Genomic DNA, 27651 nt, shown 5'->3' on the forward strand with positions numbered 1-27651 from the left:
TGGGAGTTAAAGTGTTCATTAAGACTGAAATTAATGGGCACCCTCTTCTTTTCAGTCATGTTTTACTTGACCTGCCTCCTTCCCTTTAATGTTTAGGGGTACATAAATTATCCCCCTCACCCCCTGTGGGTGACTAGCATCCTATTTCTCCTTACAGTATCACCCTGAATCAAACATTAAGGTCGATAGAATAAAGAAAATAACCAACAATTGAAGAAAGTCTTGATTGCTTAACAAATTCTCCTATTCAGAAAATTTGGAAATATATAGAGAACAGTATTGAGAATATACACAGTGATGTCAGGGTGTGAAAGGGATGAGTAATTTTTTCATATTTTGATGCATGGAGATTGAATTAATTGACATCCACATTGTACAGAAGGCAAAATTATCTGTGCCTAAGCTTGATGAGTTCATGACATAAAGTAAGAAAGTTGTGCCAACCATATCCCACTTTTCATCTTTCCCTGGATATGTGCACAAATAACAGTCATTAGCATTGTCTCATTCACTCTCATTTTCCACTGAACCCAGGAAAAGATGATAACCTCCTTATTTGTTTGAAAGCTTACCCTCACACCATTGACTTCATGCCCCCAACCCCCCTCATCTAAAAAACTAATAAAACTAATTAAATTGGAGCTATGTTCTCAAAACTTGAAAAGCAGCCAGTTGGGAAACTGTCAGCAGATATAATGAAGTTCTTTTGTGCATGAGCAAATTGCTATTTTTAAAGCTCTCTCTGGAAGATTAGAATTTAATGGAGGACCCCTGGCTGTAATTCACTACCAATTCTCATTGTTATTTTCTTGCAAATTAAGTTGATTTTGCTCTTATGGGTGCAAAACCTGGATTAACCCTTGACACCCTAGCATCTGTATGCATATACTCCATACTGTTCTCTATATGTTTCCTAAGTTGCTCACAAAAACTTGTTTAACAATCAAAAGCTTCTTTTATATAATTGGTTGGTGATCATTTCCTATATTCTCCTGACCTTAATATGTGACTCAGGAGTGATATTGCAGGGAGAAATTAGAGGCGAGTCACTCTTAGGGGTTTAAGGATTAATGTGTAACCCATATGTGAAGGTTATCCTTCTAAGGCGGCTAACACTTATAAATCACAGTTCTTTATATACATAAGTCTTAATCATGTTGTTCCAAGAACATTTGACTCAATTTTACCTAAAAATAACCTAAACTGAATATTAAACAGAAATTTGAAGGTTATTTTTCAATCTCCTTTTGAAGAGTGCTTCACAGTTTTGAAATCAAGACATGAGGCCTAAACTTCAGGTTTATAGGAAATCTGCATGAGTAAAAGTGTCATCAACATTAACGCCCTTACAGGCATGTGTACAGGTACATGTAGGTGTTGTAAAAAGCTGCTAACCTTTCAACTCCCAAGATCTAGTCGTCAATTCTCCCCTCTAGCTGCTACACAGTTCTTTGTAAGTTAGTAATGAGGATCTGATGTTAGATCAAGATAACTTCTGTCTGAGAAGTTTGAGTATTCTCTTTACCTGTCTGTCAGGTAATGTATGAATATTACAGGGAGAAGTTACATGTAAATCACTTCTGGGAGTGAAAGGGTTAAATTCAGAGAATCTTTTGCTTAGGTTTCTCATTAAAGTCACCTGTATGAGTATACTTCTTTTTTTTTTTTTTTTTTTTTTTAATCTTGTTTTTTTAAACCAAACTAAGCTGAATTCTAGTTTTTCAACCAAATTTTATATTCTTTCAATATACTTGAATCTCCTGGTATTAGCTATCACAGATCTATTGAAAGATTTTTTTGTACTAGTAATTACAAGAAATTGTGCGGTTGTATGACAGCATATAAATTTAAGCTGACCCTGTTGATGCCCTATTAAGTGTAGGGATTGGGACTGGTAGTCGAGCCAGTCTTCTGCACATCCTATGCATCCCAGTAATCTATACATGTCATAAAGTATTTTATCCTTCCTGAAACTAGTTTACAAGAATGAATTACCTAGTAATCTATCATGGCTTTTCACAATAATAGTTTCCAGGCTTAAAAAAATCACTTTCCTCATTACAATATCCCCTAAATCTACTGGCTTGGAAGGCAAAACTGAACGTGCATCTAATGTATAATCTGAATTAGTGCACTGAGTTGGCCCAATTTTTTAGCAATTACCCAAGTCTTTTCAAAACCTTTTAAGTTAATTTTTAACAATAATGAAACGCGAGTAGTCGAAAGAGTAGAATTTAAAAGAAAACAGGTTTAAAAACGAGTTGAAAGTGACTTTTCTCTTGAAACTTTTCTCTTCTTCTCTTTTCTCTCTTTTTCTCTTTTCTCATTTATTGAGGATTTGGTGAAAAGCATCGGTCAAAAGCTCTTTAGTGTCAACAATGTAAAAGAACAATTGTAAACAGGGTTAAACGGATATCAACAGAGAAAATCGCATTTTTGATAATTTTTTTTACAATTATTATTATTATTATTATTTTAATTATTATCATTATCATTATTATTTGTATTTTTATCATTATTTAGATGAGACGTCTAGCAAAAGAAAACTTGACCTTGTGGCGGTCATTTCCGGGGGCGCAGAGGTAACAAGAGGACTCCAGAAAAACATCACATTAAATGCCTCATTGTCATATGACCCGGAAGTTGCACATGGCAACCGATCAGGAATGAAATTCACCTGGCATTATGGCAAAGTCACAGGAAATCACTTCGGTAAACAAGCGGAGGCGAAGGCGGAGGAAGATTTCTTCACAGCAGTAAACCAGTCGGCCATTTATTATAATGGAAATGCATCTGGCGAACTAGTTTCCTTAAACGACGAAGCTTTTTCTGTTAATGAGACCTATGTAGTTAAACTGGTAGTGACCAAGGATATTCGCATTTCCACCGTTTATCAAGTTATCCATTTGATAGAAGGAGACCCCCCAGAAATATATCAAAGGTTAGGGATTTACTTGGTTTTTTCTGTTGTTATTAAGTTTGCTTGGTTTGTTTTTACTGTTGTTTTTGTTGCCGTTGTTAATACCTATATTTGTTCTCGACCTTGGTCTTTATCTTTATTTTAGCTACTGTTGCTTTTGCTGTCCAATTCTACCTGTTTTGTTTCTAGTTTTGTTATCTTTTGTTGTTTCTGTTTCCTTTGTTCTATATACTTTGTTGTTGCTGTTAATGATAATGTTATTGTTTATAGTGTCGTTTTGGTTATTAGTATTGTTGCAGCTACTTCATTAGCAGTTGTTCATATCAATGTTAAATTGCAGCCACTGCAACAGCTGTTCTTCTTAATTATATGATCTCATCAGACAACGGGAGTTCAAAACCCCTTCTTCATTGACTGTTTGTATAATCTTTTTGCTTCATTTTAGATGTTTCTTTAACTGTCAACTTAAAGTGAGTCCCTTAGTCAAACTTAGTATCAAGTCACAATGCCGCGGATTACAGTGCTCTAAAATATCATCCTATGAGTGGAGGCTCTACCAGCAGTTCAAGCGAAACACCTCCTTTACTTGGCAAAGAAAACATAATTTACGACTCGTCACAAGTACACCGCTGAATTCAAGTGACATTGTTATCAAAGGAGGTTCCCTTACTAGTGGAAATAAGTACCGCTTGGCACTATTCATAACAATTACGGACGTTTTAAGGAGAATGAATGCTTACGATTATTCTATAGCAATACCTCTAACAGGGGGAAACTGCTCGATCTCTCCGCCAAGCGGCATCTCACTGAAGACTGATTTCAATCTGAGCTGTAGCAACTGGGAAAGTGACAACACCCCTCTGTCCTACCTGTTTCAGTACAGGCTAGAGAATGGTCTGTACAATGTATTATATCGTGGCGTTAACAACAACATAAGTACCTCTTGGATACCGCCTGGGAACAATACAGATAATTTTACTGTCAAAGTTAGCGCTACTGTGACTGACAATTTCGGAATTTCTACTTCCCCAATCTCTTTGACAGTTCAGGTAAGTCGCTAACCATTAATTTAATGTCTAGCATGAAAGGATGTGAGAATATGTTAATTTCTTTTGGTCCCTATTAGTAATAAATTAGTTACAGTTATAGATACCTGCTTTTGACTTTTGCAGATCAAGCCATCTCAGAACACAAACCTTCTAATGGCAAAGAACAGTACATTTCAGAAATTCATCGAGATCGGAAACCTGACAGAAGCAGCGCTAATAGCAAACTCTTTCCTGCTATCAGTTTTACAAGAAACCTCAATGGGTTTTCAGGAGAGATACAAGGTACATTTAAAACGCAACTTGTTACTTAAAAAGTGAAACAAAACTAGTTCATTATGATCGTACCCGAAAAGTAAAGAGTTTACCGAGAGCCAAACATGCAAAAAAAAGAAGATAATAAAGAATTTGTATTAAAATATATAATAATAATGATAATAATAATAATAAATCAACTTTCGAAGAACAGACAAATATAATACACTAAATATATGAACATAGTTTTGAGAAAAATGGAGGCTTGTGTGTTAAATATCGTTGCTACGCAAGAGTCGTGGCTACCATGTTAGATATTCACTCTTCATTATTCTCGCGGGTTGATTGTGTGAGCAAACAATTCCGTCTTCCGTTGTGACGAGTAAAAAACGCTCTAGAGCCTTGAATTAAATCTCAAACGAAGACTTACAACGTCTTGAAAATGAGGCTTCAAATTTTATTTCAAGGGCGGAAATCACCGGACAATCCATTATTTCAGGTTGGACATTTTTGGTGTTTTGATGCATGCGAATCAATCATGCGCTTGCAAATTTATCATTTTGATGGGTTTTAACTAGCAATATCATTGGGGAACCTGATACGTTGAGTCTAAGTATGCCTTTAGATGTATCATCTTTGGAACGAGCCTAATATGAGAGACACAGTCTGTTTGCCTATTTCTCTACTGGCTTAAATAACATTAAGCTTTATCGTTGTTCAAGGTTATGAACTACATCCTTGAAAACATTTCGCCCTTGGAAGCAAAAACAGTCTCAGACCTCCTCCAAAAATCTTCGGTTATCGGTTCTGCTCTTCAGGCTCTGGAGGAAGTGCCCCACCAGTCTCTGGTAAGTGAAGTACTGATTGGGGCTGGAAGAGCCTTGGTTGTTACGCCAAGTTTTTATACCATGATACTATTTAGCAAGAAAGGCTATAGAAACAACAGCAAAGGAGAAGAAAACGGAAACAAACAAGCAACTATTGTGTTATCAAATCAAGCAATCTATAATTTTGTACTTACTCTAAATAATTCGCCATAAATTATTTCTACAAAGGTCAATGGAAAGAAATCTGAAATTAAGCATATGTAGCTTCATTTATATTTATTTGCACTCCACAGAATTTCTCCTTATCTGCTATCAGTTCAGTGACGTCACTCCTATGGTCTATCGCCCAGAAACGAGACGTAGCAGACATATCACTGACAAGGCAATCGGCAGAAAACTTGGCTTCATGTCTTAATACCGTGTTGAAGGCAGCAGCAGTGACTGCATCAGAAGACTCCAAGTCAAGTTTTCAACAACAGGTACTTTAACGTACATTTAGGTGAAGTCCAAGAGTCTACGAATTAAACAGACCCTTAAAAACGTAATTATACGTGCAAGCATAATTATTAGACTTTATTCATTGGCAAATAGTCCATTGCAAATTGCAGTTAACTTAACCGTTACTCCCTTCTTCATTCAGACTTTGAACCTTTTATGGTTTGTTTGTATGTATGTTTGCTTTAAGCTTTCGAAAATCCATAATTTACTTATAATTTATTATATGTTTATTTATGCAATTTCTACAGGGTGAACTATTAGTGAAGATTTCAATGAAGGCCCTCGAGAAAGTTGCAGACTCATTGTTGGCATTGACATTACCTGATGAAAAAACGATACCATTCACTGCAGGACAGCTATCCATGACACTCGGAAGATGTAGCCTCCAAAGACTTTCAGGACTGGAAGTAAGAGCAGGAAAAGGTCGGTTTATCTTACCGTCCAAGAGCCAATTGTTACTCGCTGGAGTAAACAAAACAAGCTTTGTAGATGTTCAGGTAAGTATTCCTGTCCTTCAGGCAAATTTCAATCCAAGTTTTTTTCAGCAGATACCGACACCAGTCAAGTTAAAATCACACATTAGACACCTTACAGGTTGCTTATTACCTCCAGCAATCATATTTCTTGCTTTGCCTTTGACGTGTTCAACTCTGGCACTTGGGCAGCAAAAGAGAATCGAATCATGTGACCGAAGTGACCACATGAATGTTATATATTCTTCGTTGTTTTCTAAATATAATTTCAGTTTTATTTGAACCCAGCTTATGATAACTTCTGATTAAGAGTAAGACGGAGTACCCTGTTTACGTGTTCAATTATAGCAGTCCACAAAAACAAACAAGCAAAATTCTTAATTATTTCTCTTTTAGATGCTCTCATTTTCTTTCAACCCTTACACTTGGGACGGCACCAAGGAACGAGTTGGCTCTGATGTTGTAACCCTGCAGTTGAAAAACAATGACAGCGAGCTTATTAAAGTATCAAATCTCACGGAAGACATTGTTATCGTTACGCCTTTAAAACTTCAGAAAATCTCTGCTTCAGAAAAGTCATGGTATTTCACAAAGAACAATGATCTACGTTTCCACGAAATAAACGTCAAGTATGAAAACACCCTGCTGATGCTGGAAATCAAACCTCAAGATCCAACCGTACATCTGTTTGTCTATATGCGTTTTGGTCAGCGGCCGACAACTCAAAACTACGACCTCAATGCTACTATCTCTCATGACGAAAAGTGTGTTTGGATGATAGGCACACATGACAAAAGGGACGGACAAACGGTCTCCTTCTTGAATCCACATGCGCCAATACAAGTTCTGGCTGAGCGTCCTGGGAAATACTTACTCGGCTTAAAAAATTATAATGCCACAGTGAACTTATCTCACACAAGGGAGAAGAGATCTTGTCTTGGTGGAAGGCGAAGGAAGCGCTCCTGCGTCGAAGTCAAAGATCCACCACCCACCCCACCCCAGGGTGAAAATGTCCCTGTGATGCCAGTTTATGATTCCACAACAGACCAGAACTACACTCTAAAGGTGACCTTGGGTAGTTGCGTTTACTGGTCAGAAACACTTGACAAGTGGATATCATCTGGTTGCCGAGTAGGTGAAAATTAAATAAAGGTTTTCAGCGCAATCTTTTTATCTAATTTGGCATCGTATTTAACACAATTCAGATAATTTGAGCTTTCCTGAGTAATGTTTGTAAAAGTGCTGTGGTACTGCAATAATCTTCACTCATTAAGCTTATCATTGAATTCAGGCTAATCTTTGATTAGAGAACATTTTCAGACAAAAGTCGAATCGATTTGATAGCCAGCCGTGGTATAGAAGCGCCTTAAAACAAAAAAAGATGCGGTGTGATTTATGGTGACAGCCAAAATGATAATTTTTATCATTAAGATCTTCCTTGCCTTTATAATTTCAGGTTTTAGCAGAATCAGATGGATTTTTAAACTGTAGCTGTAGCCACTTGACATCATTTGGGGGAAGTCTCTTAGTTGAACCGAATCCCATTGACTTCGACAAGGTTTTAGTCGAGTTCCAACAGTTATCAGAAACTGGAAATATCGCAGTTATTGTGGTTATTGCGGTGATTCTATTATGTTATGTGACTGTGATTATTATCGTAAGGAAATTCGACGAGGAAGACGCGAAAAATGTTAGTGTAGAGTCAGATTTTGCTTAGGATTGTTGTTTTAACGGAGCATGCTCTCCAGTTTAACCACTTCACTCCCATGATCTTGCTGTTAAATCTCCCTCCGGTTGCTATACAATTTTTTTGCAAATAAGTCATGACAATTTGATAATTGATCAAGATAACAAAATCTACCTGATAATTTTGAGTATTCTCATGACCTGTTACGTAGATAATGTACGGATATTTTTGGGAGAAGTTGCATGTTGATCACCCCTGGGAGTTAAAGTGTTAAGGAAAAAAAAAGGCTTTAAAAAATGAAGTGACAGTCTTTTATTTTTTTGGAATGGAACAAAAAAAAAGAATTAAGAATATAAATCAGCTTTATCATGTTTTTTTTAGAGGGAATTACCGATCCAACTTCCATCATCTTCAAGCTGCACCTTTGAATATAATATAGTGATTACTTCAGGGGCTTGGAAAAACTCAGGCACGACTGCTCATCTTGCTTTGGAGATTTACGGTTCTGATGGAAAGAGTGGCATTCTTCAGCTTAGCCAAGAAGAACCTGGTGCAGTGAATACGTTATTCTCACGAGGTAATTCAGATGTTTTTGTACTTTATGTTATCAAATCACTTGGTGCGATTCAAGGAGTGCAGATTGGACATGATAATTTTGGAGATAGTCCCTCGTGGTACCTAGAAGAAATCCTGATTCGGGACGTACAATCTAAGCAGTCGTGGAAATTCATGGTTAATAAGTGGTTTGCTCTTGAGCGCGGAGATGGGCGCATCGAGCGAGTAATCGACCAGACCTCAAATAATTTGGATTTTGGCAATGAAGTTGCAAGACGTTGGCGAAGAGGCCTTGCGGAGTCGCATATTTGGATTTCAGTAGCAGCCAAGCTGAGAAAAAGCCGCTTTACAAGAGTACAGCGGCTGTCTTGCTGCCTCTCAGTGCTTTTGACATCTATGTTTGCTAACGCGATGTTCTACAAGTTAGAGGGCAAATATGAACAGCCTATCCAAGTCGGACCGCTGAAAATGTCGTGGAGACAAGTGGTAACTGGAATCGAAAGCGCACTTGTTGTGACACCCATAAACATTTTTACAGTGTTTCTGTTTCAGAAAGGAGCTGGAAAGTCTTCCACGAGCAATGACTATTGTCTTAAAGGTACTCTGATCTCTGGTATCGCTTGGTGTTTGTTGTTTTTTTCTTGTACTGTTTCAGCTGCGTTTTCAATTTTCTACAGTCTAGTTTGGGAAAAGAGTGTCAGTGAGCAGTGGCTGTCTTCGATGCTTATCTCATTCGCGCAGGATGTAACAATCAAGGAACCAGTAAAGGTGTTCTTCACAGCTTTAACATTCGCAGCCATTTTAAAGATAAAGGCGAAGAGATCAAAAGTACACGCCTGCGAAAGCCCTCAGCAAGTTAAATCTGGGTACTTTAAGAAACATTTTTGGGCACTGCAATTATCAGAGGTGGAAGAGATGAGAAGACGACAAGCTAAGAAACAGAACCTGACACGTTATTTCACAGAGTTGGGTTTATACTTGGTCTTCGTTTTCTTGCTTATGGCAGTATGCTATGGAAACAGAAATGACCATCGGTACTTGATGACGAAATCAATCCGAGATGGACTACCAAACTTTTGCAAAGTGAGTAAACATTATTTGATTATGATAAATTCATTGCTGAAATTCGCGTGTTTAATTTATCTTATGATTTTTTGTTTCCATGGAGATTCAAAATCAAATATATGAAGGAACATTTTACTCTACCGGTCTCTTCAAGAAATGACTAGGGCATTTTCTTCTCTTGTAATGGATATTTTGAAGAGGAATATCCCTTTAGAAACAGCGTACAAGAGATATGTTAGTGCGCGAGACCCAAATTTAGGAAATATAATTATGGAAAGAAATTCCAAGCGATAGATATATAATCCCATGAAGAGATTGGCATTCAATTCTGCCATAGGAGAAAACCAGAAAGCGGCAAACATAATTTTTGAGGGGACGGGTGCAATGAAAATAAGCAAGTGAGAATAATAGTCTAAGGCACGCCCATAAATAGTAACTCGCTTTAATGGAACGAATATTTGTAACCATCGTAGATATACTATAAAATTTACGTAATAAATGTGGCGGTAACTTAAGATGCTTTGTTCAGCTGTGACGGCATGAAGACACGACTTCGTTACGTTGGTTAAATGATGACAATTCACTTATATATATATATATATATATATATGACAATTCACTTATATATATATATATATATATATATATATATATATATATATATATATATATATTTATCAAGCCCGCAGATAAAGGCGGAGCTACGGTCATCATGAATGCAAAGGACTATGTAAAGGAGGCTAAACGCCAACTGGACAATGAAGAATATTACAAGAGAGTAGGAAGAGATCTCACTCTTGAACACGAACAGCTCATAAACCAGTGCTTAGATACACTTATGGACGACGGAGAATTAGAAGAAGAAGTAGCTAAACTCTTAAGACCAGCACAATCAAGGACTCCTATATTCTATATGCTCCCCAAAATACACAAAGTTAACAATCCAGGTAGACCAGTAGTATCCTCCGTGAACAGCCACACGGAGAAGCTATCAGCTTATGTGGACGAATTTTTGAGACCTATAGCAGAAAAGCTACCGTCATACGTACAAGATACCACACACTTCATTAAGCGAATACGGAGTTTGGGCAGGTTACCCGAAAAGTGTTACTTAGCAACTCTGGACGTATCAAGCCTATATACGAATATAGACACAGACGAAGGACTCACTATTGTGGAGGAAGAGCTAGGCAAAACGAACCAGAACAAGCCATCACCGATGACATTATCGTGTCTCCTCGAGAAGGTTCTTAAGCTTAACAACTTTACCTTTGGCAATGAGCACTACATTCAAATCAAAGGAACAGCCATGGGAACCAGAGTCGCTCCCAACTTTGCAAACGTATACATGGGTAGACTTGAAGAAAGATTCGTGTACCAAACAGAGTGGATGGACCATATCATACTCTGGGTACGCTTTATAGATAATATATTCCTTATCTGGAAAAGTGATAAAGACTCTTTGATTAATTTCATAAATTACCTTAACAGTGTAGCACCCTCAATCAAGTTTACACACGAAATCTCTGCACATTCAGTGAATTTCCTTGATACGACCGTTCTAAAGGACAATCAAGGCAACATCAGTACAGATGTTTATCAGAAACCAACTGATACTCATCCATACCTCCATTGGACATCAGCACATCCACCTCATCTGAAACGGAGCATCCCATACAGTCAAGCCTTGAGGTTGAGGCGAATATGCTCTTCAACAGACACATTGAAGAAACGAATCCTGGAATATTCGGATTTCTTTGTAGCGTGTGGTTATGCACAACGCAAAGTTCTCCACGAAATGCAGAAAGTGCTAACATTGACTCAAGAGGAATGTTTACAGACCAAAGAACGTGAACCAACAGATCGAATTCCTCTGGTTACTACATTCAACCCCCATACCACATTTATTGCAGAAATTGCTAAACGAAATTGGAACTTTCTCAAATCAAAAGAAAGATTATCACTCATCTTCAACAAGCCACCTTTAGTAGCTTACCGACGACCGAAAAGTCTACGAGACAGACTTGTTCGTTCAAGATTTGTAAATGAAACACCTCAGAATTTGATACCAAAGGGATGTAGAGCATGTGAAAGAACGAAGTGTAGTTGGTGTAAAAAGATCAACCAGACCACAACTTTCACCAGTCCCAATAACAACAAGACCTATACCATATTTCATACAGTGGACTGCCAATCGTCATGGATCATTTACATAATCGAGTGCAACATTTGCAAACTTCAATACATTGGTAAAAGCGAAACTGCATTTAACCTACGGTTAAACAATCACAGAAACCATATTAAAAAGGGAGTGAGTAGCTGCGAACTCACGGAACACTTTTTACATAACAAACGAACTCACGACTTTAACAATAATGTTACCATAACCATTATAGAGCAAATCCGAAAAGATCATTTAGAGACTGACAAAAAGAAAGAAGTTCTTAGAGAAAGAGAGATTTTTTGGCAAAGAACATTAAACTCCTTTCAGCCATATGGACTAAACAAAAGAACTGGATAAAGCTTTTACGCGAAAACCTTTATAAAGTTTTAGGTACATAAATTGTTTATAACATACGTTATAAAGGTTTTAAAACTGTTTACCAATTAGAAACACTAATTGTTTACGAGAGATTTTACTCAGCATTTAATTAAGCAACATGCACTGTACTACGTCACACAATTAACCAATTACGACTCTGTAACAATTGCATGTTAAGGCCCCTGAGGAAGGCAAATGCCGAAACGCGTCGGGTCTTTAATAAAGCGTTGAAAACGGAAGCACATTCTCCATTGTGCAAATTATATCTATATATATATATATATATATATATATATATATATATATATATATATGTATATGTATATATATATATATATATATATATATATATATGTATATGTAGGAAGTTTGCGAGTCGATTTTCGCGTGGAACAGTGCTCAATACGTTGAAGCAGAGCAGAATAAATATTATGAGGGGAAAAAAGGACGTAACTACGTTTCCCGACAAGCCTGTTTCGTGAATCGCTTCACTCTTCAGGGGTTTAATTAAACCCCTGAAGAGTGAAGCGATTCACGAAACAGGCTTGTCGGGAAACGTAGTTACGTCCTTTTTTCCCCTCATAATATTTATATGTATATGTATATATATATATGTATATACATATTTTTTTTTTGAGTTTTATTTTATTTATTTGACCCAATGATCTTGTATTAATTCAGGTGACAAACAATACAATGTACTGGAGCTGGTTACAGCGTGTTTTCATCCCAGGAGTGTTTTCCGGCAGATGGTACAACGATCAAAGGGATGAGCAAACAATTTATATTGTTAATAAACAATCTCTTCTCGTCGGAATGGCTCGAGTAAGGCAACTCAGAGTGAAAGCGAGTAAGTTTTGTTCCATTTTTATTACTTTTTGCATTTCAGTGAAAAGGCTATTTACCCACACACGTCATTTTTTATTGTATGGTTATACATATATAATTTAGTCTGACAGAGAAGCGATCAAACCTAAATATTGAGCTAAACAATAAGTTTTTTGAAATTCTTGAAGACAAAAATTTTTAACATGCACCGGTAACAATTTCCTCGACTCCTGACCATTCTAACAATTATCGAGACGAGTGTTTAGGTAGCTGCGTTTTTTTTATGAACGGTAATTAAATTTAGGTTTTGACGACGGCTCTCCTTTCCTCTGCAAGCAAATGCTACTTTGAGGCTTCTAAAACAACTTTAATTCTCTATAACAGAGGTGTCCATATTTGTTAAAAAAGTGCGAAATGTGACAAACCGCTGAGTGAAATGAATACCAAAACAAACTTCCTGATTATGATCCTTTGTTCCAACTTTCAGCGAAATGTAAAGTCCTAAACTATATGTGTTTCAAGGGATACTCGACAAAGAACGAAGACAAGACCGCCTACAACAAACCAGGCTGGAGGCCTGTCGACAGTACTGTGAGGAATGACGAGTTACTACAACTTTGCCCGAAGCCATGGCGATATCAACATGCCGAGGAAACCGACACTAGACCCAGGTGGGGACAGTTCTCCTTTTATGATGGAGGAGGATTTGTAGCAGACCTCGGGTATGATAACCTTACGGGGTTCAGCGCAGTAACAAATTTACAAAACAACGGTTGGCTTGACAGGCAAACCAGAGTTGTCCTGGCAGAGTTTTCCACATATAATCCGTCGGTGAATATTTTAGGGGTTGCCACATACTTCTATGAAGCTGATGCATCTGGACTGAAAGCAGCCTCCATGCAAACTCATGTTCTTTCACTTGATTCTACGGACACGCCCTCACATCAGTTTTATTTGATTTCCTTGCTTCTGTACATTGTATTCGTTTTTTTGTATTTTGGAAGGGAAATTTTCAGACTTTACAATCATCGTTCTCGATATTTCAAGTCTATCTGGAATTGGGTCGAGGTATTCCAGATTCTTTTTTCTCTGATTGCTGTGGTGATGTACATAATACGACAAAGTAAAGCCATTTCAACCATGGGAAAACTGCATAAAAACATTTATGCAAATCTAAGTTTCCAAGAAGCTATCACTTGCCAAGAAGTAGAAAATGTCGTACTGGGTATTCTCACTTTCGTCGTCACCACCAAGCTATTGCGAATCATTCGCTTCAACAACTATGTTGCTCTATTCTCCACAACATTGAAGATATCTGCACGATCTTTGTCATCCTTTAGCATCGTTTTATTCATTTTCTTTGTGGCATTTTTGCACTTCGGTGTCTTGATGTTTGGCTGTGTATCTGAGCGCTACTCTTCGGTGCTAAAAGGAGCCTATTTTCAACTCGAGCTAACTCTTGGTCGAGTGAAAGCTAGACCAATCAATGAATTAGCACAGGCTAATACCATATACGCCAAAATATTCGCCTTCTTAATTCTCTTCACGCTCACTATTCTCTGTATGAACATCTTTATCGGCATAATCAACGATGCTCTTTTGGATGCTAAGAAAAATGTGAAAGAAGTGAGCTGTATGATCTTATCGATGAGAACCGTTGCTCGAGTTCAAAAGAAAGAAAAGAATTTTTCGATGCAATCAGTAACAAGTTGAAACAGTCGAGAACCTCTAAAACGTCAGCAGAAGTGAAGGACAAAGAATCTGGAAACATTGGCCTTGACCCCACGAACAATTCCAATCTTAACTTTGATTTAATAAGTCAAGCTATCATAGCTTGGAGGAAGAAAAGATCCAGAGAAACAATAGATAAACAGCAATGCAGTACAAGGAGACGGGCATTGTTCGACAAGATAAGCAGCATGTTGAAATCTTTGAAAGGTGAAAGCAATGACGACGGCAGCAAACGTAGAGAAAAAAAGAAAGTAAGATTTCAAGAGGATGTCGTCGAGTCTTCCCTCCGTAAATTGCGTAGGAGACAATATGACCTGTTACAGCGGCTGGAGAGTATTGTTTCAGGGTTCACAACGGAAGAGGAAGAATTTGATTATTTATTAAAAACAGCAGAGGCTCACATCTACAAGGCTGAGAGAGAGTAAAAAGGAAAGGTGAAAGGAAGTAAAACACTTCATAGAAAATCAATTTAAAAAAAACCAGATAGTTAAGAATAAATCCCCCCGCACACGCAAAGAAATAGCAGGAACTCTCCAGCGTGTCGTAGTATTGTGGCGAATAACCAGAAAAAGGAAAAAAACTCAAAGAGTCATTTTTTTCGCATTTTTTTTTTTTTTTATAGCTGATCTCAGAGGAAGAACCTGTTTTTAAACTTTCTTTGGAGCCTATTGGTTGTATATAAATATGGTTTGTATTCAACACCAAAACATATAAACTCCTTCATATCATTGAAGACAGAGTAACACTAGGAAAGTTAAGTATTGTTTTGTTATATATTCCCCCTGTAATATTTTGTTGCAAAAAGATGTAACGATGTAGACGAATATACTCGAGCCTCGATGATTTGAAAGATTTTGAAAATGATATTTGTATTTAAGACTTTCGTTATACTTGTTGTGAATACTATTGATCATTTTATTGTTAAGCAACAAGTAACTTTACTTATCTTTTTTGATATATTTGATTGGGTTTATTTATTGTAATTTAATTACGAAATTGAATTAGTAATTTCAATGAATCAGACTTACTTATTTACTCACTTAGACAGTTTCTTTGTTTGGAGAAACGAGAACCACCATGCTACTCTGAAATTCGAACGGAAATAAAGTTATGTATATATGTATAGAGGATTCCAATTTTGCTGGTCTTGAGCGTAATCACTCACTCTACTCCCTCCCACCCTCCCACCCTTACACCCTCACCCCCTCCCCCTCCCTCGTGCTTGTCCAAGTTCCCATGAAAAGGACACTGGGATAATGTTATAATGGTAGAATGGGTTTGGTTTCGCGCATTTTTCGATCTTTTATTATTATTATTATTATTATTATTATTATTATTATATTTTTTATTTGGGTACGATGCAGATGGACTTGAATGCGACTAGCCACATAATCGTTTTGCGTTGACAAATTGCGCAACGGCTTATCTGACATTCTCCAGTCCTCCCTTTGTACTTTGTTGGTGACGCCCGATCCCTCCCCCCCCTTCCGTTCCCCCTTTAACTATGGGAACCAACCCTGATACCCCTCCACCCTCCCAAGCGATACATAATGACTGATCCCGATAAGAAGCATTTCACGCGTCCTCGAAAACTTTATTGATTTCATTAAAGTCAACAAAGGGCTTAAACACTGTAAGCCGCCACCATGGCAAGACCCTTCACGTCCGTGGTAAGCTAAATGGCGCTTCTTGGGGAAGTGATAGCTTCTCAGTCACATTTTCCTCAATTAGCTTTTGCGAGCACGGTCTCGGTTGTCAGGTACGCGTAATACCAACTAAACCTTGTTTATTCGGCATGTTATTCCACTTCTGATCATTTTGGCTACATATTACTTTCAGTACAGAGTTGAATAATTTCACTAGTTCAAAAACTTTCGCAAAGGAAAAAGCTATAAAAGTTACATAAAACTTAAAGGGCATTTCAACTTTTGGTGGCCTTGCATCGCGCAGCATGCTATTGTCTTTCGCGACATGTACTTACAGTGCCCAGTTTATCATCGAGCGCAATATCAATGGTATGTCTAGATCTAGGCAGCTGTGACTGGTCAACAGATTTAGCTTTGGGAATACTTGAGTCACTAGCAGACTTCAGCTGCTGTCAATCAAACGGTTAGGTGCGTGAAGTAAATTCCAAGGTGCGATAGAGTCAACCATATCGCACTAATTTAAGACCAAGTTTAAGGACACTAATTTATTTAAGTTTATTTAAGTTTAATCTGCGATAAGACGGCCCTTTTTTTTTTTTGGTGCGAAATGCGGCAGTAGGGGGCTATAAATAGCGGTGCTTAACAAGCGAGTTACCTGTGATTTGGTGAATTACTTTGCGCTAACTGACTCTTAGATGGGGCCCTGTAAAGAGAAGAAACCGCTAAAAATGGCTCAATCATTTAGGATCATTCTGAGCAGTGCCCTGCCAGAGTCACTCGTTTTACTTCATGCATGCACTGCTGTACTCCGCTGACTGTTCTTTTTTTTTTTATTTAATGACTTTATAACTACATAGAAGTTAATTTTCCTTCTTTCCCAAAAGAGTAGAAGAATAAAGGGGTGAATATGACTTTAATATCTAAAATATATGACTTTCATATATTCATAGTCGTTTAAGAATTAAGGGATTACAAAAACATCGAGAGAAAAACAAACAGTCAAGCGCCAAGAAGAAGTAGAAGTAGTAGTAGTAGTAGTAGTATATTTTTTTTCATATCATTGAGAAAATGTCGCACGAAAAGGCGAATTCTTTTTTCATAACATTATCCTTTTGTTTTGGTCGGCAAATTGGCACAGTTTTGGTCGGCACAACTGGCACAGAATTTATGTTTGGACAATTTTGGGTTCACTTTTGTGGAAAACCAACTTGAAGTTCATTTAATTTCATTCAGTAAAGACCATCTTCGAGCCAACATATCAGATCCGGATTATCGCTGGAAATGCTGGAATTTGTTCAAATTTTATGTAACACAACTTTAATAAAGCCATTTTTTGCAATTCTTGCCCCACTTCTTGTTTACCATAAGAACATCTGTGTAGTTATATAAATGATCAGAATTAGCAAATTACGTCACACAGCACGTCTTGTCCGCAGGAAAAAAAAAAAGAGCTGAGCGTTTTATCGTCGAAATAAAAGCAAGTGGGGAGAGGGAAATTGCACCGCCGATTTGTATATCGGGATCTTGAAAATATAACTCACGCAGGATCACCTAGTCCCGTTAAAGGTATCCTCTCCTCCCGTGTTGAAATATGTTGCGATCAAAATTTCCTGCTTTGGGCAGAATGTCATTTAATATCCGACATTAGCTTAAATTCCAATTTTTAGTCGAGCCACGCGCAACAAAATATTTCTAAGGCCGTCATTCGGAAAAAGACGTTGCTTACTAAGCGCTCTTTTCTAATGAATTTAGTTTCCAGCACATTTGCATGTAGCCGGGAAATAGGTTGGGTTTTCAAAGTGGGAAGATATAAACTACGTCATTACACAATGTGCAATAAAGAAGAAGTTTTGTGATAAGAGGAAGGAACTGATGCAGATTTAGGGCTCAACTATTTCCCGCTAACCGCCCTTAGGTTTTTGATCCGTTAATGGCTAACGATCAACTGAAAAACTCGTGATCTGATCAAACGGATAAGTTGTGAATTTTTGACATAAGAAATTGTGGTTAATTTGCATTCTACACTCGCACGAATATATTACTGAATCCTTCCCGCCGGCGAAGTTGATATTATACGGGTCTAAATTTTTCAATTGAAACACGCACTTTTATCTTTTGATGGATCGATGACGCTTGTCTCTGTTCGGGCGTACGCAGATGAACAGATGGCATATTTGGGCTAGTTACCAATAGACATCATATTTGTTCCCAAATAACAACCGCCTATAAAAGAGGATCCTGATTAGTTTTGAGTTGTGTAAAACTTTTTTTAACCACCCATTTTCATCTTCGCGCTAACAAAAATTTAGCTTGATGAAGCTATTTTTGTGTCGTGAATTGCTTCTATTTTTATTCTTAAAATAAAACAGCATTCTGCATCTGGTACAGAGATATTTTAGTCTCGTTGGTCCGTTTACGAGTAGAAGAGATGGAACTTTCACGGCTTATGTCAGCAAAAAGTAGTCGAATGTGATGTTTATTAAACTCACGTCCTATAAAATAGTTTGAAATAAGTTGTCTAAAAATTGCCGCTTTTTGATTATATTAAGTCACAAACCATTATAAGGGTGTCGACATACACTAAAGGCAACTTTTGACTGCGTAAGTTGAGAAGTGGTGCGATGCATGGGATTCAAACCAGCAAAATGTCCACAGCCCTTTCTTTTCGTTGTGCGCTGAGTAAGTACAAGCTTTACTACTTCTCTTGGTTACGCTTTAGAATTAAGAAAATAACGAATTTAAAAAATGAATCAAGAAATGAATGATGGGATATCAATATGTCGGTATCGGGGCATCCTGCAACGCTCGGCCGCTTCGAACCAGAGAGACGCAAGTCAAGTGGCAAGTATTCATTTCTCTAATAACAAAACAATTGAACTCGATAACGTTTACTCTTGAGTTTTATCACATAAAACAATTGGCTAAATGCTGAGTTTGCATTTTTTTTATATAGTTTTTGCACAGTTCACTATATCTTGTGTTTATTCTAAGGAAATGTTAAGTAATTAGTGACTGGTTAAATATAAATATTTCGATATTGGAATATCCTGTAACCCCAAGCGAAATCCAACCGGAAATAAGATGATATTATCGGTAGCTTCTAGTGAGCCCTCTCATTCAAACTGAACTCTAGTAACGTGTCGGTTCTTAAATTTTATAATACTTGAAAATAATAAAGGTAATCAAATTAAACAAATAGATTAAAAAGGGAAGAGATATGTTCTAACTTGTTTGCAAGTGTAGTTTTTAATTTTGTTCAGACGCAAAATGATTTGGATACAGTTGACCACGATAAAACAGTTTTGTGGTTTTAAAATTGAAATGGTAGTTATAATTCACGATTGTTGTGCTTGATTGACGTTTAGTGTAAAACCTTTCAGAAATATTATCAAGGGTTTCAGGAACATAATAGCATAGTTTCCTACTTTCAATTCTGAAGTTGGTGGGACAAGATGTCACCCGAGAAATACACAAAAACCACGTACAATCTCTATCGCAAAAAAACGAATTAAGCTCGTCTACTAAAACTTATTCAGACGTTTTGCCCGAGTAATCTTGTACGAATAGAAATGGGAGCTGCATTTGAGCTTTTTTGTTCATAAGTTAGGCAAGTTTGGACAAGGGTTTTTTAAAATGAATGCCGTCAGCGACAGCTCAGCTTTTGACGGGTCTACCTTTTATTTCCCTTTTAATTAACTCCCGGTCTCCTCGACTTTTTTATCGGCTTCAGTTGTAGAAAGTTATTCTCTAAACGGACGCCAAACCTCTACAAACAGTTAATTAATAAATTCCACCCCAGTAAGAAGAAGAGAAAATAACACAAAGTACTGTATTCATGCTTTTCCTCGATCCCATGAGGAATATGGCATTAAACATCGATGTCAAAAGTTTTGTTTTTCAAGTAATTCGGTACGCATAGTTTCAAAATTATAAATCTTGATAAAGAACAGATTGATTCAGTTTAAGAGGTTCTCGTCGTTTAATTCATTGTTGCAAAATATACCTTTTTATCAATCCACTACTGCGCCACTTAACCCGTATTTGGGCAAGGAACATGCACGATTTCCCACAGTATTGCATTAAACAACAGCTTGAAAATAAGGACGGAGAGCGGAAAAACAAAAAGGTTGCACCCAACAAACCGAAATTAATGCTGTTGTCGGTTTCAGTTTTTTGTCCGTTTTTCAAGCAACAAGTCTCTGAGCACACCGGACTTTTTTTCTGATGGTCATAAAGAACACTTTTTTGGTTTCTCACCGGCACTCTCTTGACTTGGAATAATACCACGCTACTTGCAAAACTTCCTCATCGCATAGGATGCATTTATTTAAAGTTATCTGTTCTGAGAAGTGACAAATTTAAAATTTCTAGATTTACATTAAATGTATAATCCATACGTTTGACCTCCCGATAATGAGAATGACGAAATTATCCTCAAATGTCAGTGGCAGTTAAGGAAATTAAGGGAAAACAAGGCTTTGAGACGCTAGTATTTTCGTTGCTCTAAGCATGTGATATCGTTGCCCAAAGCAATGAGCGCCTATCCCGGTTAATTCGAGGCACAGTTACAAACCGAGTCTTTGTCGTTTTTTTCCACAATTTTTTATCATTTTTTTATTAGCTTTAAGTAAACATAATCAAAGGAAAGAGATAGATAACAGATTGAAGCTGTTTTGCGTATTATTCTTTAAATAATGCTTTTTGCAGCTACTTGGGTGGCAAACACTCCAATACCTTTTCGCGGAGTTTGCAATTTTTTTTTTAATATGGTTTTTGCCATGACACGATTCAAAATGATTTGAAAACAACTAATCAGTACGAAAGAATCAGGAAGTTTTTAAAATGAAGTGCGGTCCGCGCGATCACATAGTTTCAAGGGAACTGAAACCTTTGTTTCTAACCGTGATAAAACTAAAGCCGGCAGTGCCATTTGCTTTCACTAGCCCTTCTTTTTTTTTTGTGGGATTATCGGTGTGTATGTATACCACTTCCGTGGAATTAATTCCATCCCACTAAAGCAAAAAAAGTCTTGCGGTGTTTCTTTTTTCTATCGTCCTCTTGCCCTTTCGTTTCTTAATAAAGTCGCCATGTAATATTTAAATTCATAAACTTGCAAATATGTTCTCATTAAACAATGAGTTGGTGAAATATAAGGATTCCCATGGCAATAAACAGTCGTGCTCTTAACATTTAAAGATCTGGATTACTTTTGAATAGAGAAAAATTTAACCACCCAAATGTTTGTTCTTTTACATCTTGTGATTTTTTGTGGCTGGTTTAGGGCAGTTTAGCTCGGTTTTAGTTCGTTCTGTAGTTGCAGAATCTTCTGGTGAAGAAGCAACTGCGGATAAATCCGCGCAAGTAATTACGTTAGTTTCCAGTGCCTTTCCTCGTTTCATGTAACAGCCTAAACAAAATTGACAACAGCAACATCGAGAAAAAGACAAAAGAAAGAGGCCGATTACAATCAGCCATCTTGGCCAAACAGGCTTCAATTGCTTGATGAAATATTCATTTCGGGGGCAATATATTTTTCAGGTAATTTTACCTACATGGGAATAATAATCATTTATGTACGAGATATGTGCATCTTACCCACTCGGTTAGCCAGCCATGTTTATACTGAAATTTCTCTTTTTTTTAAAGCTTTTAGAAAGGTTACAAGGTAGGTGTCATGGTACATTTAATAAACTTTTCATGTTTTTTTTAGTATTAGATAAAAAGTCAGTATCTCATTATATACCATTCCCGAGGACAGTCACACTGACTTCCATTAAAAAAGTACAATCCTCTTGGAGAGGAAAACCGCAGGAAACCATCAATGAAACAACAGAAATATTTCCTGGATTATCAATCAATCCGTTTTTTATTTTCTCAAGTGTTCTCGGTAGATGAATCTGAGGTCATATTTTCAATTTTTTACCTGTTTCTTCTCTAAATTAAGTAGGAGACAGCATGACCTGTTACAACAGGTGTAGATATTGTCTCGTGATTCTCAGAAGAAGACTAAGAATCTAACTTTGTGTTTAAAAAGAAATAACTATTAGGCTAAGAGAGAATAAAACGATATGTAAAGGGAAGTAAAACACTTTTTCAAAGATTAAGGTAGAAAACAGATAATTTAGTATCATCAACCGAGTTGATACCGTAAAGGGTTTCAAAGCTGCAGTTTCGAGCGTTAGTCCTTCGTCATCCTTGCTTAATTTCTGACTTACAGAGTTTCTTTCCACGGATAAACTAACACCACCATGCTATCCGGAAATTCTAACTGACATAAAGTTATGTGTACAGTATTTAGGCATATTGCTGGTCTCAAGCGTAGACTCACTCTACCCACTCCCCCACTCCCCTCCCCCTCTTATGCCTGACCCGTCAAAGTTTCCATGAGATAGACACTGTAAGAGACGATAAGAATAATGGAGGAGGTGTAGTTTGGGGTATTTCAAGATATTATTTTCATTTCTATATGATTCACAATGTTTTGACAGTCTGCGAAACAGCTTTTAACAGCACTGACAAGGATCACAGGAACACAATACCAGATTAACATTGTATTAGACTATTTTTAATCGATGCCAAAAGGAAAAAAAAAATCTCTTCAGATCTATTGACATTGATCGAAATAAACGTGCTTGTGTGGCGAGTTAGCGGTAATCCTTGATTATTTTGGAACTGAAAATACCGTCACCAGCCAATTCTCTAGACAGCTGATGCTCAGCTACACTGAAAAGGTCTTAATCAGAAAAAGCGTGTTTGCCAATAATTTAGATCCGATGAGCAGTGAGATAAGTAATTAGAACAATCATCAAAACGTTGACTGGTAAAAGGTCAACAACGTATTTTCTTTGTAACGATGCTGCGTTGTTTTGAAGTCAGAATTAATGAATAGGTTATTACAACCCCCTCCCCCCCTCCCCCCCTCCCCCCCCCCTTCTCCAGACCGGTTACTAACATTGAGCCATAAAGAACACTTTTTGTCTCTTTAAAAGGAAATTTTTCACGCATTTGTTTCCTCTGCGAGGCTTTTTTGAGCACTCGAGCTTTCATGCACATTATCTCCTGTTTCACTCTCCCAATTACTAAATAACCAAATATCGATGTTCTTGTGCTTCTCGCAGACTCAAAGAAATGCTGGATTTCCTTGTGTGTCGTTATAATACAGGTAGCATTGTGGCAAATTCTAATCTGACTAATCCCTGTTCCCATAACATTAATTGATCAGAGAATTCCTACTTCCCCAGGTTTATTCCCCATACATGTATTACAGGATCAGTCCCGCCGGTGAAGTTATTGCCATACGATATCAATGTTACCAATTACAACGAGCAGCTTAATTTCTTTAATGGATAGATGGTAATTTCTTCCATCCGTGCAGTTGAACACATGGGGTACTCGATAAAGCTTCCAGTGGGAAAAATATTGATTGATATAAAACTTCTAACTTTAAACACGATTCTTGAACTAGTTCTATTGAAAACGTATTTATCAACTTATGATTACTTGCACCATAAGAAAATGTAAACTAATATAGCTATTTCAATAATAACTTATTGTAGTGAATATCCTGTTTTGCTGAAGCGAAAAATTACTCTGCACCTGGTAGAAAAAGCCTTTAGCTTTATTGGTCCTTCTGTAAAGAAAAAAAACTAGTGGTGACTTATGTCAGTGAGAAGCGATCAAGTATTACCATGTGTCATATCACCTAATTCAAAAGAGTTTTAATACATTACACAATCTGTCGCGTTGGCGTTCAAGTTCCTATTAGGTCAAGAGCTATATAACATACGCATACTGGCATCTGCTGAAGGCAACTTCTGTATTTCATAAGCTTGAAGAATTGGGCGATAAAAGGGCTTTAATGCAGTAAAATGTTCACAGCCCTGTTTTTACACTCTGCGCTGAGTAAGTACAACTGAAGTTCTACTCATGTTGTGGTTATTCTATAGAAATGTTAAGTAAATAGTGACTGGTTAGGCTTAAACATTTCGGTATTGGAACATCCTGTGCCCCCAAACGAAATCCAACCGGAAAGACAACGATACTACCGGTGGCTTCTATTGGTCTCTAGGTAATGAAAATATACAAATAGATTAAAAAGGGAAGAGATATGTTTTAACTTGTTTACAAATGTAGTTTTAAGTTTTGTTAAGTTGCAAAATGATTTCGAAACAGTTAACCACTGTAAAACACTTTTTGCGGTTTTAAAATTGAAATGATAGCTATAATTCACGATTGTTGTGTTGACGTTTAGTGCAAAACCTTTCAAAAATATTATGAAGGATTTCAGGGACATAATAGCATAGTTGCTTACCATCTGAAGTTGTTGTGACAAGATGTCAACGGAGAAATACACAAAGACCACGTAAGATCTCTTTCAGGAAAAAAAAACCAATTAAGTTCGTCGAATAAAACTTATTTAGACGTTTCGCTTGAACAATCTTGCACAAAAAGAAATGGGTGTTGCATTCAGTTTATAAACACGCTACATTTAAAAAAATAATTGTGGTAAACAGAATTTTGGACAAAGATGTTTTGAAATGATGCCGTCAGCGACAGTTCAGCTTTTGATGGGTCTATCTTTTATTTCCCTTTTAATTAACTCCCTGCTTCCTCGACTTTTGTCGGCCTCAGTTGTAGAATGCTATTCTCTAGACGGACGTCGAAACCCTGCAGACAGTTAACTGATGAATTCCACCCCAGTTAGGAAAAGAGAAAATAAAACATAGCAGAGTATTCATGCTTTTCATCGATCCCATGACAAATATGGCATCAGTCATCGATGTCAATAGTTTTGTTTTTCAAAGAACTCGCTGCGCATAGTTTTGAAATTATAAATCTACATCATGAAGAACAGATTGATTCAGTTTCACGGTTCCTCGTCGTCTCATTCAATGTCGCAAAATATACCTTTTTATCAAAATTATAAATCTAGATAAAGAACAGATTGATTCAGTTTAAGAATTCCTCGCCGTTTAATTCATTGTTGCTAAACATACCTTTTTATCACTCCACTCCGCAATGATGTCTGTCAAGAATAGCCGAGCTTGACAAAGACACCCAGGAACTAGTAAAGGATAATAATTATATAAGTTAACGGTGGATGCCTTAACTTTCAGTCAAAACAAAAGAGTCCAGACAAAGAGCGGTCTCCTGATATAAATTAGTGGGAATTCAATTTTTCGTGCCCTCCTGGGTAGTGTATACCTGAGGATTAATTGTTAATCTCTTCTATACCCTCTTGGGTAGCTTATACCTGAGGGTTATTTTTTAATCTCTTGCATATCCTCTTGGATAGTTGCTTGGAATATCAAGATGAAATATTTTATGAATTCTCCCAACCTCCCTTGCGTTTCGATGATGCTATGTTAACAAGAAATAAAGTCTTCAATGGTGAAATTTTGATGCGTGGAATGGAAAGAATGATCTGGTTATAGGCACAAGATAGTCGAGACCGTTTGAAAGAAGACGATTTTTTCCATTGCTTATCAAATCGTTTTATTAAGTGGCTGGGGAAGAATAAAAGGCGATAATTAGCATATGTATTGAATCGAAAGATAAATTTGAATACTCCGTGTTGACGTGCCAGATGATATTTTAAACCTTAGGCTATGCATTTTACTTGGCAGGATAATGACGCTCTTGTACCATGCTGTAAAATTGATTAAGATCAGTTTGATCATTGTTTTTTATTGCATTGCTTTAAGTGTTTTTTTTTTTTTGCTTTGGTACAGTCTTAAGCGGGTGCGAAAGACCAAAAGAACTAATTATTTTGGAAATACACGATGTCAATATCGTAAACGACAGTAGATTTTCCTGACTTACTTAGCCATTAACAGCTGGTTCTGACTCAAAACAACACAAGCTGCAAACCCCATCCTTTTAGCAAGATCCTCGTCACTTTAACTACAAATTGTTCTTATCCTCTTGTAGGGAGGTATTGGTGTGAGTTTTAGCGTATACAAATTGGGAAGATGGTCTCGCTTCCTTGAGCGCGTCCTAACAGGAATCAGACCAAGTATATCATGATGAAAAATTGTCAAAAATGCTCAACAACTTTAGTTTTAATGACTTTGTTGAGTGAATACAAACGTTATTCACGAAAGATTTGTTTTTTCAATCAGAAACATAAGCATGTTTAAAGCACATCTATAAAGTGCTCTAACCAGTAATCACTATATGAATATGTTCAATACGATCGGTTGCGTTGTGCAAACACCATTTTAACATAGTGCATGCCCTATCTTATTCCTATGGAGCTACAATGCAAACAATAAAAGCAACGCAATGGAGGGAAATTGCACAGCCGATTTTCTTATTGGGATCTTGAAAATAAAGCTCACGTAGGATCACTTAGTTCTGTTAAAGGTTCCCTTTCCTCCTGTGTTGAAATATGTTGCGATCAAATTTCCTGTATTGGGCAGAATGTAATTTGATATCTGACATTAGCCTAAAATTATTTTGCTGAACCACGCGCTACGTAAATTTTCTAAGGCCGTCACGCGCTTGCCGAGTGCTCTTTTCATATGAATTTAGTGTTCAGCACATGCGCATGTAGCTGAGGAAATAGGAGGGTTTTTCTTTGGCAACTCAACGTAATCATTCTGCAAAGATACGAACTCAGTCATTACACAATGTGCACTAAAGGAGAAGTTATGCAGTGAGAGAAAGGAAACGATGCAGATTTAGGGCTCAACTATTTCCGCCGACCGCACTTAGTTTTCTAATCCGGATGATAATAAACCTCATAAAATCACACCGAACAGGTGATCTAACCACAAGGAGAATATATAGTTATATATATTTTTCAACCTGAGAAATTCCGTAGTATCTTTGCATTCTTACACGAACATATTATTGAATCACTGCAGCCGGCGAAGTCAAAATTTTACGGGCCTAAAACTCGCACTTTTATCTTTTGATAGATCGATGACAGTTATTTATGTTCGGGTGCACGTAGAGGAACAGACGGTATACGCTAGCTTCCGGTGGACATAATATTTAATCCCAAATAACAACTACCTATAAAAGTGGATCCTGATTAGTTTTGAGTTGTTTAAAATTTTTTTAAACACCCATTTTCATATCCACGTTAAGAAAACTTTAGCTTGATGAAGCTATTTTTGTGTCGTGAATCACTTGTATTTGTTAAGTAAAACAGCATTCTGCGTCTGGTACAAAGAGCTTTTAGTCTCATTGGTCCGTTTACGAGTGGAAAAATAGAACTTTCGCGGCTTATGTCAGCAAAGAGTGGTCGATAGTGATGTTTATTACACTAACGTCCAATAAAATAGTTTAAAAAACGTTGTCTAAAGTCTGCCGCTCTTGTGATTTTATTAAGTCGCGGACCATTACAAGGGTGTCCACATATACTAACGGCACTATATCTTCTGGTCATTCCATGGAAATGTTAAGTAAATAGCGACTGGTTAGATATAAATATTTCGGTATTGGTACATCCTGTAACCCCAAGCGAAATTCAACCGGAAATAAGATGATATTATCGGTAGCTTCTACTGGGCTTTCTCCCTCAAACTGAACTCTGGTAACACGTGTTCTTAAGTTTTATAATACTTGAAAG

At 37.0% G+C, this 27651-nt stretch overlaps 2 protein-coding genes across 2 annotated transcripts; both read left to right on the forward strand.

Moving 5' to 3' along the window:
- Positions 1-1315: 1315 nt before the first annotated feature.
- Positions 1316-14954, forward strand: LOC149051741 (polycystin-1-like protein 2). The gene is given in 13 exon segments (XM_089214661.1): positions 1316-1364; positions 2524-2941; positions 3366-3969; positions 4093-4251; positions 4944-5069; positions 5342-5527; positions 5795-6043; positions 6416-7150; positions 7476-7709; positions 8088-9344; positions 12550-12718; positions 13184-14314; positions 14317-14954. Coding segments are annotated over 13 exon segments (5853 nt in total). The 3' UTR covers positions 14853-14954.
- On the forward strand, positions 10630-12107 carry LOC149051742 (uncharacterized). Its single transcript, XM_089187166.1, has one exon. The coding sequence runs from the start codon at positions 10636-10638 to the stop codon at positions 11845-11847; it is 1212 nt and encodes a 403-aa protein (XP_089043292.1). The 5' UTR covers positions 10630-10635; the 3' UTR covers positions 11848-12107.
- Positions 14955-27651: the final 12697 nt, after the last annotated feature.

Source organism: Pocillopora damicornis, chromosome 1, assembly GCF_964200805.1.
Source record: "Pocillopora damicornis chromosome 1, jaPocDami1.2, whole genome shotgun sequence".
In the NCBI taxonomy this organism is placed as follows: domain Eukaryota; kingdom Metazoa; phylum Cnidaria; class Anthozoa; order Scleractinia; family Pocilloporidae; genus Pocillopora; species Pocillopora damicornis.